This window comes from Chrysemys picta, unplaced genomic scaffold (assembly GCF_011386835.1).
Source record: "Chrysemys picta bellii isolate R12L10 unplaced genomic scaffold, ASM1138683v2 scaf1, whole genome shotgun sequence".
NCBI lineage: Eukaryota > Metazoa > Chordata > Testudines > Emydidae > Chrysemys > Chrysemys picta.
The window spans coordinates 2690178-2703237 of record NW_027052708.1 but is presented as its reverse complement, the minus strand read 5'-3'; the positions used below and the strand labels follow the sequence as shown (position 1 = coordinate 2703237).

Sequence of the window (13060 nt, the reverse complement as noted above, 5' to 3'; positions counted from 1 at the left end):
CATTGTAAAACAAATTTTAAAAAATGATTTTGGGTTGAGCCAAAAATTACTTTTTTTGAAAATTCTGGCTAAGTTAAAAGTTTTTAAAAAAGAGAGAGAAAAATTCATATTGAATGAAACAATTTTGAATTTTCTGACATTTTCAAAATGTTTTTTAATTTTTTATTAATACAGAAAAGGAAATTTGTAAATGAAAAGTAATTGCAAATTGAAAAAAAAACCAAAATGTTCTGTGTAGAAAATGTTGAAACAAAATGTATTATGTGTGTCTGTGTTTGGAACAACTTGGTGAAATTGATGTGAATTTGTAAAATGTTTTGGTATCTCTAAGTCTGTATTTTTCCGTGTTGTATTTGTGTGATGAGGAATGTGTGTAATCACTCACAGTCAGCAGCAACATTGAACTCTTTTATTTTGTTTGTCAGGAACTGCAAAACTACAGATGAACTTCCTATTAGCAAGGAGGAAGCTGAACTGAACCCTGAGCAAAATCTCTTCCTTCTAGACAACAACTGGTGGGTACTAACAGCAGTGTTCCTGGTGAGCGCCTTCCCCTTCATAAAACTACAATGGCCCCATGTATACATAACCCTCCTCCCCCCCTTGGCAACACAATCATCCAACTATCATGAGTGATCTTGCCTGCGCTGCGGTCTCTCTACAACACTCGGCAGGACAGGTGTCTTTGGTGACTGAAATTCAGCATGAACCCCTGGTGAGACAGGAGCGTTGTCCCCTTCGAGTAGCAGCTTCGGTGAGCTCAGAGTGTCAGAGGCTGCAGGCTGTACCGATAATGAAGAATCGATGGTTGGCTCTAGAGGAGACAGATCTGATGGCTTCTCTGGAGTAATGTTGCTTGGAGATGAGCAGCTTTTCATCTGGTCAATGTGGTGATGCCAAACTTGACCATTGGCAATCTGGACCTTATATGAGATGGAACCAGTGATCTCAATGACTGCTGAAGTAACCTACCTCCATAACTTCTACAAAGACACTTTCTTGTCATGTGAAGGAACCACAGGGTAGATGATAGGGAGGAATCCAGAGCATGATCCTGCTTGTGTTCCAATTCCTCAGATAGGTCATGGTTGAGATGGTGAACCCATGTCTTAAGACATTGTCCCATGAGTATCTCGGCTGGGCTAACTCTGGTACTTGGGCATGGAGTGACATGTTGTGTAATGAGGAATCTGGCAAGCCTTGTCGGCCGGTCTCCCTTGATGATCCTCATTATAGCATCTTTGGTTGTCTGCACCATCTGTTCAGCTGGATCATTTGCTTGGTGATGGCATCGGGCAATGGTGACAGCTCGAATAAGGTTGCTTTTGGTGAAGTCCTTGGACTCGTCACAGGTAAAAGCAGTTCCGTTATCAGATATGATAGTATCTGGTGACAAATGAGTCTTGAACAATTGACGCAGAGCAGTGATCGTTGCAGTAGTACTTAGCATGACATTCCACCATTGCATTTGTGGTGACAGGACTGAAGGTGTTGGCTTGTTATCGGAGAGAATTCCTAGATGTGTCTTGTAGTCACTATGAATCTCAAACACAGACTGTAAATATAATTGTGGAATTTCTTGGCTGCAGCAATGGCAGTGAGATCATCTTTATCAATTTGTGCATAGTTTCTCTCGGAGGATGTAGGTGATAGATGCCTCTTTTCTCTCTGGAACGGGATGGCTGAGAATGGCTCCAACGCCATAATGTAATACATCATAGGTCATGATCAATGGCCTCTGTTTGTCGTAGTGAATGAGGATGGAGTCAGACGTCAGTAACTTCTTGACATTACTGAAGACTTCTGCGTGCTGGCAAGTCCATTTCCTTGGAGCTCCCTTGTCAAGAAGGTGATGAAGAGGTTCAGTAACTGTTGCCTTTCTTTGGAAAATATAGTGGTGGAAGTGTTGCCGGGATTGGAGGGGTGTGTGTACCCCAGAATGTGATCAAGATAATTACAACCATATCATGTGCATTCAGCCACTATGACTTAATAAAATAGATCACAACATAGTTAAATATGCAGGCTTCTGAAGGTAAGGTCAATGCTAGCTGTATGCTGGCAGTTTCTGCTAATCAGAATGGGAGGAGGGGAGAGAAAAAATCAACAATGGAGACTGAATACAAATGAGTGGAAAAGAACCTTGAATCTGCGTGCCTTTGATATAGAATCTTATTATGATTAATATTGTTAGGAATGTTTGTTGATAAATAGTTTATTGATGTTAGGAGAAAGTGATGACTCAGTAGGGGTCACTATGAGCTATGTGTTTTGTAAAAGCTAGTTATAAAGAGGACTAGATATAGAATGTACTTTGGAGCAGTCCTCTGAAGGTGTCTGTAACGGGGTTGGCACCCACCTCTTATGAGTGCCCCCTTCTGGTTGAGCATGTCTGTGTTCTTTAGTTCTGGTGACCCCTTTCAGTGGTTCTCAGGTGGGTTTGTCAGTGACACAGCGCTCCAGCCGAGTCACACTGTCTGTCTGATAACCAGCATAAACCCCTTTCGGGTATATGGCCCACCAGGGCGTATTTCAGTACCCCTCTGCTGGTGTCTCTCTCTAGCCCTCCCTGGGCTTTGGTCTTTAAGTAGTCCAGACCTGGTATGGGGCTGTATCCCCAGGTCTTCCTCCCTGGAGACACTATCTTCCTGCATCACTCCCCAGGCTCAATCTCTGCTCAGTCCTAGCAATCAGCCAGGAGCTCCCTCAATGCTCCCCCAGTCCCTGCTAGCAAACTGTCCGTGGCACTGCTGGTCTTCCAGGCAGCTAGGACTGCAGTCCTTTCTTCTGCTCCAAGCAGCAACTAACTACTGCTCTGCTCTGTACCTCCTTTTGTATGGCCCTCCTAGGCCCTGATTGGCTGCTTCCCCTGCAGCTACTCTAGCCTGCTTAGAGGACCACTCCACTGCTCCTTCCCTAGGATGGATGTGGCAGAACCCTAAGGTCTCCATTAGGAGGCCTTTGGGCCTAGTCCACCCCTTCACAGTATCCTAAGAGAAACATTTTTCCCGACACCTTTTCTCCCCAGCAGGTAAGCAACTGGCTACTGCAGACCAGCTGTCAATTACTCAATACCTGCCCAGAATTTAGATAAATGTTTGGGATGTTCTGTTCCTATTTCTTATATCTCTATGTGCTTAAATCAAATAAATTGTAGTTTTAAATAAGAGCATGCTTATTATCAGTTTAGTTATTACCCTAGTATCCGTTTTCATCAGCTGGAGCGCTGTGTTCCCATTGAGTTATTCCTGATACTGCCTGGAGAGAAAAAGTTAAGTTACCACTGCTGTGGGTTTTGAAAACCCTGGGTAAGAGAAGTTGAGCAACCCTAGAAAAGTTTGAAGTTCCTTTTTGGATCATGGATTGCCCGTACCTTGTTTTCTGTTGGATGGATACCAAATGCATCGATAGCCCAAGAAGGTGACACTTGTAGCTCCAAATTCACATTTTGCCTTCTTGATTCAAATACTTGACTTTGTGAATCAGCACAAGACTTCTCAAAGTTGCTTGGCAACCTCATCCTTGGTTGATACCATAATCAGGATGTCGTAAAAATATACTTAGAGCACCTAGAATTCTGGAAAATAGAGTTCCCATGAACAATTGGAAAATTCCCAGTGCAATGGAAATCCCAAACTGGAAACACCTGACTCAAAATTTTCAATGAATGATCATCATCTGTGCATCTGCCGCATCTTTGTCAACAATCACTTCTTACATTTTGGGGCAAGATTGAGTTTTGTGAAGACTTTTCCTACAGCAAGAACGGGAAGCAGTTGGTTAATAGCAGGCTCTGAGTAAGAGTGCTGTTTAAGTGCCTTGTTCAAAGTGCATTTATAATCTCCACAGATTCTCACTTTGCCATTCGGCTAGAGTAGGGGTACTTGGTGTAGCCCATTTCATATGTGTAGCTGGCTCAAAGATTCCCTCTGCAATGAGACATTCTTGTTCTGTGTCAGTCTTGGGACGTAGGGCAAATGGTACATTCCCAACCTTTATGTGGATTGGCACGACTGTCGGATCCAGGTGAAACAACTCTGGAGGTCCCCTGTAATCTCCCAATTCTTCAGAAAACACTTGGGGGAATTCATCAGTGATCTTTCTTATTTACTCTTTGTTGATGGCATAGATGCCTTGCATGTTGATTCCCAACTGTGTGAACCAGTTCCTGCCTAAGACGCTTTTATGTTGACCTTTTGTGATGATGAGAGACAATCTTGCATTGAAAGAGCCATAGCAAATATTCACATTACAGCTTCCAATGAGGTCAACGTTTTGTCCATTGTAGTCTTGAAGGCTGCACAATGGATTTGACAAATTGGGAGGACAGTGCGAGAAAAACTGACCAAATGTGTCTTCATGGATGATTGACACTGCAGAACCAGAGTTGACTTCCATTTTGCACTCATGATAATTGATAAGCACTGTTGCAAATATTTCAGAACCTCAAGATTCCTTGTTGTGGATGGCTCTAAATGTAGAAAGCTTCTTGATATCATGTTCGAAGGAAGCATCAAGTATGTCTGATGCACGAGGATGAGAATACTGGTCACTGTCCTTTTGTTCCATGCTTTTAACCTTTGATTGGCAGACTCTCTCAACGTGACCTTTCTTTTTGCAGAAATGGCACTTTATGCCTTTGAATTTCCAAGCAGAGTGTTGATGCTGTCCCCCTCAGCCTGAGCAGATGTTCAGGTGATTAATCTTGTCCGATGACATTAATGTGATTGAGTTCCCATTGTTCCGCTGAATTTGTTCAGGATGATGATCTTTCTGATTGTGAAGTATAGCATTCATATTGGTTGCCATGACACAAATTTCCTCAGTGTGCAATGATGCTGTTTCGGCGTCCAAGGCCTTTTCCTGAGGGACGGTGAATGTCAAATTTGGCTCCCCAAGGAGATGGCATTGAAGTGCTTTCTCCTGAACTCTACAGTCAAGGCGATATCGCAGCATGTTGGTGAGAACATTACCAAAGTTACAATGTTTGGCGATGTGATGCAGCTTGGCAATATAGGCGGCGATGCCCTCATCAGCTCAATGATTTCGTTTATGAAATTGAAATCTCCAAACAGTTACAGATGGCATAGGTGAGAAATGTGACTTCAGCAAAGCTACGATTTTGTTGTATGTCTTGGTCTTGGGCAAAGCAGGTGCAATGAGTGATCTTACAATGAATGTCAAATATCTTGGACCCATAGACTGTCCAGAGAACAGCCTGTTTTGGTTAGCAGTCACTGATCTTATTTGCTTCAAGATAATAAGAAAGTGTTTCTGAATGAGAATGCCACGATTCAGGGTGACTTATTGTCACGTTATTGAGTTGAACTGGGACCATATAGAACATGGTTGCAACCAAGGTCCTGTGGTGGCACCAAATCTTGTATAAAAGGGGTTTATGGAGAGGTTATGGTTTGCTGGTTATGATTATGGTATCTATATGTGTGTATCATTTTTGTAGTTGAAGTTATGAATATTGGCTCTATACTGTCTGTGTTTCAAACATATGCTATGCTTCTGGGTGACACCAGAAGCTCTGCCCAGCCTGCTTGATGGCCCATTAAGGACCATCAGCTATACAACTGACCCATTGAGAGAAGGCAAATATGCCTTGAGACTCAGCAAAGTATGCAGGGACTTGCCCATGTGACTCCAGACTCCATTTTGCTGTAATTTTCCACAGTAAGAACAAAGAGGTGTTCTTACACCTGGAAAAGACTATAAAAGGCTGATGCCTCATCTCCATCTCATTTTCAATCTTGCTTCTTACCTCTGGAGGGACTTTGTTACAAATAGAGGCTCTGAACAAAGGACTGATGACCCATCCCAGCTGGGGATGTACTCCAGAGACTTGATTTGAACCTGCAGTTTATTCTATCACTGCTACAAGCCTGAACCAAGACTTTGCCATTACTGTATGTAATTGATTCCATTTAACCAATTCTAGCTCTCGTCTATATCTTTTTCCTTTTATGAATAAACCTTTAGATTTTAGATTCTAAAGGATTGACGTGATTTGTAGGTAAGATCTGATTTGTATATTGACCAGGGTCTGTGGCTTGGTCCTTTGGGATCGGGAGAATCCTTTTCTTTTATTAGGGCATTGGTTTTCATAACCATTTGTCCCCATAATGAGTGGCACTGGTGGTGATACTGGGAAACTGGAGTATCTAAGGGAATTGCTTGTGTGACTTGTGGTTAGCCAGTGGGGCAAAACCAAAGTCTTCTCTGGCTGGCTGGTTTGGTTTGCCTGGGAGGTGGAAAAAACCCAGCCTTGGGCTGTAACTGCCCTGCTTTAAGACATTTGTCCTGAATTGGCACTCTCAGTTGGGTCTCGCCAAACCAGCATCATTACACTTATGTTAAAGTCTTCAACGTGTCCCAGCATGGTCATTTCAAGTCAAAGGCGAACAACATTGTTCAGATGCCAAGGTGGCCACTTTGAACTGGAATACTTGCCGTTAATTTCTGAGATCACAATTTTCTACTGGGGTGTTTCTATAATCCCGCTGCTTCTGTTTAATCTTCAATAGAATGCCAGGCTCGGGTCAGAAAAGTTAGGGGTTGTATTTGTGTGGTGAGGAACAGGTGTAATCTCTCACAGTCAGCAGCAACAATGAACTCTTATATTTTGTGTGTCAGGAAAAGCAAATCTACAGATGAACTGGCCACTACCTAAGAGGAAACTTCGCTGAACGCCAAGCAAAATCCTTTTCTTCTAGACAACAACTGGCTGGCTCTAACAGTAGCACTGCTAGTGAGTGAATTCCCCTACCTACAAATGTTCTCCTTTGCATACATAACATTCACCTAAATTGTTTTAACCAAAACTTGCACCCAGCTCCAATCCCAAGCTCACACGGGGGTGAAGCTGCAGTCATTTAGCTCTGTGTTAGGGCCTCAGAATGGAAAGTGACTTTCATATTTCCTCCTGTTAAGATTGAAACACACAGACCTGAGCGACTGAACATCTCCTGCTTCTCTCTCATCAGGTTATAGTCGATCTCTTCGTACACGGCCTCAGAGAAGGGATCTAAGGGTCTTCTGGAACCTGAAAACAAAGGGCAGGATTTGCACAGGGTCATAGAAACCAGAGATGGGAAACCCTATGGTATCATCCAGCCCCTCCCCCTGGACCCAGTGCAGGACTGGTCCCTACAGCACATTCCTACTGCTCTGTCCAGGCTTGATTTAAATGTGCCAGGTGACGGGGACAACATCCCTTTCCACAATCTCTTTGATACTGGCTCCAAAGGCTAGTTCACTGTCAGGAAGTTTCTTCACATTCAGCCAAAATGTTTCCTCTTTAATAACATGCCATTATTCCTGGTTATTGCCCTTTGAAGACTCTTAAATAATTCTTCCCCCATGCTGCTGTTTACACCTATCTGCAAAATGGTGATAGCACTTATTTTCCATACAATTTAAGACCAGAAGGGACGATTAGAACATCTAGTCTGAACTCCTGTATATATTTCACCCAGACTGAGGTACCACTAATGCTCAGTGTCCAGGCAGTGGAAAGGAATTGATTAGGTGAGAGATGCCAGATGATCCTGGAAGGCGATTCCTGCTCCATGCTTCAGAGGAAGATGAAAATCCCCCAAGGTTCATTTTTTGCCCATCTGACCTGGAAAAAATTCTTTCCTAACCCAAATCTGGTGACTGGTTTGATCCTGAGCATGTGGAAAAGACACATCAGCCAGGTGTCTAAGAAAGATTCTTCTCTCTACCATCTCAGAGTCTGTTCCAGCTCATCCAGCCTCCCTTCTCTAGCTGTGGCCAATCTCAGATGCTACAGAGGAGGGCAACCTGTCCCCCACAAATATGCAAGAGGAGAAAGAGGGCCCAACACCTTCCTGACCCCTGAAGATGACTATCTGAAGCTCTGAAGCAATAGGTCTGATTATGTGTTGGGATATGTTATGGTTAAGTAAAGACCTGGGAAGCTGCTGGTGTGCTGACATGGCATTAGGGGATAAGGGCAGAGGCAAGCAGTGTTTCTCTGTTTGGTAAAAAGTTGCCATCCTTTTCCCTTCCCTGTTGCTTGTTGAGAATTGATAAGCATTGCAGTTGCATAAGGAATGTAGTTGTCTAAAGAACAACCTTCGTGTAAAAAAGGTGTTATCTCCCCCTCCCTTCCTTTCCCAGCTACATAAACGAGCCCTGGGTCATAGCCCCTTCCTCCCTCCCCTGAGAACTGCTGATTAAGGGAACTTGTGACGACAAATTACTGCAAAGAAATATATGTTCAAGGTAAAAATGTGTGTATAATATGCGTAATACTGTAATCAGTCAATCAGGGTGGGTATAATCATAGTGTTGGTGCCACTAGGCATAGCTACCAGGTAACTTGGCGGGGATGGAAGGCCATAAGTGCCGATGAAACCCCCCTGCTCTGGATCTAAGTGAGCCACAGTATCTCCATCTTGTGAACTTTAACCTACCTACATGCTAACATCCTAAATGCTGAAGAAGAATATGTAATGGTTAGCTTTTTAGCAGACAGCTGCAGTTTCGCTCATACTAGCAGAAGCAGTAGTAATAACAAGGGGGAAAAGGGGGCGGGAAAGGCCTACTACGTAGAGCTTGCAAGGTCAAAGATAAGCATGCGGATGAGAACTTTTCTCACATGCCACAAAGTAATGCCTGCTGTAACCATTGTCGGGGAGGGAGGGGTAGTGGGGAAGAAACAGACAAAGCCTACACAGAAACAGCTTGGAATATAAAATGGGACACTTGCTTGTATTTGCTGCACTTGATTTGAGACATGCTGGTCTCCTAGTGCCTATTCAGAGCTCTTGAATAAATTTGATTTGCTTCTCCACCCTGGTGTGTCTATTGGTGCGGCGCACACCGGGCAACGAACCCTGTTGCCCGCTCGGGGCCCTCTGGGCCGGCAACAATAGTATGGGTGTTTCTATTACTTAATAAGGGGTTTTGGGTGTTATAGCAGATGTAGGCATTTAAATAAAAAGTGTGTGCCATAATTAATCCAGTGTTTACTTGACAACTGGGTCAAGGGGAACAAGTACTGCAATAAAGAAGCCCGGCTACTCAATCCGCCTCTGGGTCCTCCTGCTCATTCTTCTCTAACATTATAGACATTGCTCTATTGCTAAACTGTGACTGTTACATATATATTAATGGCAATCCTGTTCTCTATCTGCCTCCCAGGGTGCTGGTAGCTAATATTTGTACAGTGTTTTATAGATGTAAAATCCTCTATAAGTGCCACTTATGAGTATAATACAGTATAATGCTCCTTTCCAGCATTTCTCCTTCCTAAGATTCTGCTTTCCACTGGATTTCTCTCTACAGAACTATTTTCCCAGCTCTATTTTTGTACCCTTTTTGGTGTGACAACATTTCCAGTCTATGTAGGCCCCTTTCCATGATATCTCTCCTCACTGATATTTAGAACCCCCCCTGTGACAGATATTGCAACCCCACGCATTATCTTTGGGAACCATTGTATGAAATCTGTGAATGGTTTAGGTATGATTGTGTTTTACGCCATGGATGAGGGTTACCACAGGTCCTCCAGAAAGAAAAAACAATGGAGGATTATTAAGGTGAAACACTGAGATCGTAAACAATCCAGAAAGGTACCAGGCCTTGGAGCGATATGCATGGACTGGTACAACCTGGGATACCAGAGACCAGGAGACAAAGAAAGACTTTTGGTAGAAAAGGCTGAGTTTAAACAAACTCAGGGCCTTCGTTTTGATTCAGGAAATGAACAGGATCTTCTCCACATGGGAAGGCCAATGCTGTATGATTTGTAGGGACATTGCTGTACCAGGCTGCCCATGAGGAAGATGGGTGATTTCTGGTATGTTCAGTAAGTGTGGAGGAATTTTGTATTTTGTGTGTGTTTTCTCTGTGAAGCTTTTATCCTACTAATAAGGTGCAGTCAGGTGAGAAAGAGTTGGGAGGTAATTTGTAACTGCTGGCAATACACTGTTCATAGCACGCGGAGAGAAAGCACAACACGGGGGCTGGCCTTTAAGCAGCCTGGCTTCTGGGGATATCACAGTGGAAGTCAGGGGGCTGTGCAGCCTTTAGACCCTGGTCAGCAGGAGATGGGACTGGGGGGTTCTAACCTGAGACAGGTGATGCCTGGAGCCTGAGGTGTGATTTGGCACTCCTGGAGTGCACCACGGGGAGGGAGTGGGGGGATACAGGTGCAGTTTCCCTTAAACTGTGATGCTCGCTAGCTAGTATCATCTCCAGATTTCATGGCTGGGCTGTTCCACTGCCAGACAGTTAATGAAATATTAAATGAGAGAGGAGTTAACAGGCACCCTTGGCCACCCCACCCAGCCCGGTATCACCCCTCACTCTGACACCCTGCAGTCCCCTTCTATTGCAGAGGCATTTCACACAATGACACCAATCAGCACCCACCTCTGCGCTGGGCCCTGGCACTTTGCACCTGTGCCCCAAGGATGATTAAGACCAGGCAGAGCAGGGCCCCCAGGATAATGCAGATGACCACAGGCACCGTGACTCTCCCATTGTCAGTCAGAGGGCGACGCGGGGGAGCTGGATGGAAATGAACAAGCAACAAAGAGGGATTATCCTGTGAGAGTCGTGGGGAGGGGGGAGCAGGGAGCTCCCCAGTCATTCATTGCCCGGCCCAGGACAGCAGGGTAATGGACTGGGACACAGTCTCTGCTCCATTGGGGCAGCTCACAGGCTGCTGTTTAAATCATGGGTCCTGCCCTGTCAGCTGGAGCCATGAGACAGGAATCATCCTGCTCAGCAGGGCCTGCAGCTCCCACCCGGGTGTCCTTCGCTCTCAGATGTCACAGGCCATGGAAAGGAGCTCCTTCCCTCAGGCTGCAGCTTGCAGCTCCTCCTCTGTGACCCAGCCCCAGGGAAATTTAACACTTGATGGAGAAGGGGGAGGGTTTACCTGGGGTATTTGGTGAATCTGTCGTCTGTGTCACACCTGCAAAGGGAAAGGGAGGAGAGTTAGAGCCTGGAGCAAGGGGGAAGTGACATGTTTGTTACCAGGGGGAACCTCACCTCTGAGAGTCCCTGGTTGTCTCCAGCTGTTACCTCCACAAATTCCCTCACAGCCGCACAGGGCCTGTATGTTAGTGATTTAGGGCCCAAGTCCCTTGTGCTCTGTGCAGCAATGAGGACTCTAGTAACAAACCAGCACACTGGGGCCTGTGAGGGATGCCGGGGCTATGTCGGCTGATGTCTTACCCAATCTAACTCAATAAAGGTTCTACCCCACCGCATCCATGATGCTCTTTCACACAGGAGATGGGAGGGCCTGGTCTGTGACCAAGGCGGGGGTGGGTGGGCTCATCCATCCTCCTCCCCGAAAATTACAGCATGTAACAGAAACATCTCCTGTCACTCACCTGAGCAATTCACAGCAGCATCCTCCTTATGGTCACAATTGCTCTCACCCCAGGGCTTGGAACAACAGTCCCAGAGAGATGACTCTGTCCCTCTGCAGTTCATCTTCTCCACCCAGATGGGACCAGTCCCCTCACCGAATGCAGCCTTGCCTGGGGCAGATACAGCAGATCCACAGCCCAGTTGTTTACACACAACGTTAGCATCCGCCATGTCCCAGGAGTCATCACAAACTGTTCCCCAGGAGCCACGGTACCAAACCTCCACTCTCCCCGAGCATCTGTCCTCTCCTCCCACGACACGTAACTTCTCCCTGTCTGGAAATGCAGAAACCTCACATGTTACTGGGGGAGCTGGAAAAGTCCTTAGGGACCAAGAGGGAGACACAGAGAAGCAGAGATACCTGTGCAGTTTGTAGAGTTCGGGCATTCAGTAAACAGGGTCTGAGGTGGTTTCCCTTTAGTTCCTATGGAGAGAAAGCTGAGGTGAGTGGATCGGGCAGTGTGTGCGAATCAGGTTCGAGTAGGGTTTATCGGTATTTCACACCCCTAATACCAGTGCTTTATAAATTGGCTGAAAGACAAAATCTGTGTTATTGAATAATTAATTAGCTACTCAGCTGTTACACTGGATTTTGCAGTCTTTAAGCAGCTCCCTGCTGGTGGGTGTGTCTCTTTATGTAACTGGCAGGACAGTATCTGATTCTCCTCTAGCTCTCCCCGCAGACAACTCCCCTAACACCTCTGCCCAGAGATTGGAATGGAAACAGACACCTGAGCTGAAACTCACCCTCATTACTACAGGAACCAACAGAAGAGGGAAAGTAATATTGAGAGGGGGCTGTATAGGAGCTGCAGGTCTGAACTTCCCCACACGAAAAGGCAGTGTGGTCCAGTGGTTATGGTACTGCACTAGGACTTAAAAGACAGGGGTTCTATTTTTGTTTCTGCAACAGATCTGCCGTGTGACTTAGGCAAGTCCCTTCACCCCTCTATCATCTGTTTCCCCTTCCACTCATCTGGTCTATCTCAACTGTAAACTCTGTATGGCAGGCCTCTCTCGATTCGTGTTTTGATGGTGCCTGGGGCAATGAGGCCTTTGGGGATTTTAGGTGTTACCATAATAAAAATAATACTTGAGACACAGGTCTATAGATGACCTTCACAGCCCAAACCTCTGATTGTTATTCCTTGGAAGATGTTTAACCAGAAAGGCACACTAATCATGTTCTTTAATGGGTATCACTTCCTGGCTCTTCCAGAGGCCTGAGCCAATGCTCATTAAGGCACCATGGGTGACCTTGGGACACTTCATCTCTCTGTGTCTCCATTCCCTGTCTGTAAAATGAGGGTAATAATCCTCTCCTGAAAGGCTCTGCTGCTGTGTGAATGAGACTTGAGAGATCAAGTTTCTGATCCCAGTAACAGGGATTGCAAAGGGCTTAGAATTTGTTCATGCTAATTAACCATTGAAACAATTTACCAAAGGATACGGGGAGTCTCCTTGATATGAAGTCATTAAATCAAGACTGGACGTATTTCTAAAAGATCTGCTCTAACTCCACTATGTACAGGCTTGATGTAGGAATTACTTGCTGATATTTTATGGCCTGCGATATGCAGGAGGTCAGATTAGAAGATCCTAACAGTCTCTTCAGCCTTTAAAATCTGTGATTCCATGA

General features: G+C 45.1%; 2 protein-coding genes across 2 annotated transcripts in view; one reads left to right on the top strand and one right to left on the bottom strand.

The window, feature by feature from the left end:
- The window catches only part of LOC112061359 (scavenger receptor cysteine-rich type 1 protein M130-like), a 737202-nt gene that overhangs the window by 280498 nt on the left and 443644 nt on the right, over positions 1-13060 (top strand). The window lies entirely within an intron of this gene.
- Positions 1-13060, bottom strand: part of LOC101946474 (scavenger receptor cysteine-rich type 1 protein M130-like) — a 61934-nt gene that overhangs the window by 42382 nt on the left and 6492 nt on the right. Inside the window, exons 4-6 of the mRNA XM_065578721.1 lie at positions 11783-11845; positions 10922-10957; positions 6956-7051 (exon numbers count right to left, since the gene is read on the bottom strand). Coding sequence (XP_065434793.1) covers positions 6956-7051; positions 10922-10957; positions 11783-11845 — 195 coding nt within the window. The remainder of the gene's footprint in view (positions 1-6955; positions 7052-10921; positions 10958-11782; positions 11846-13060) is intronic.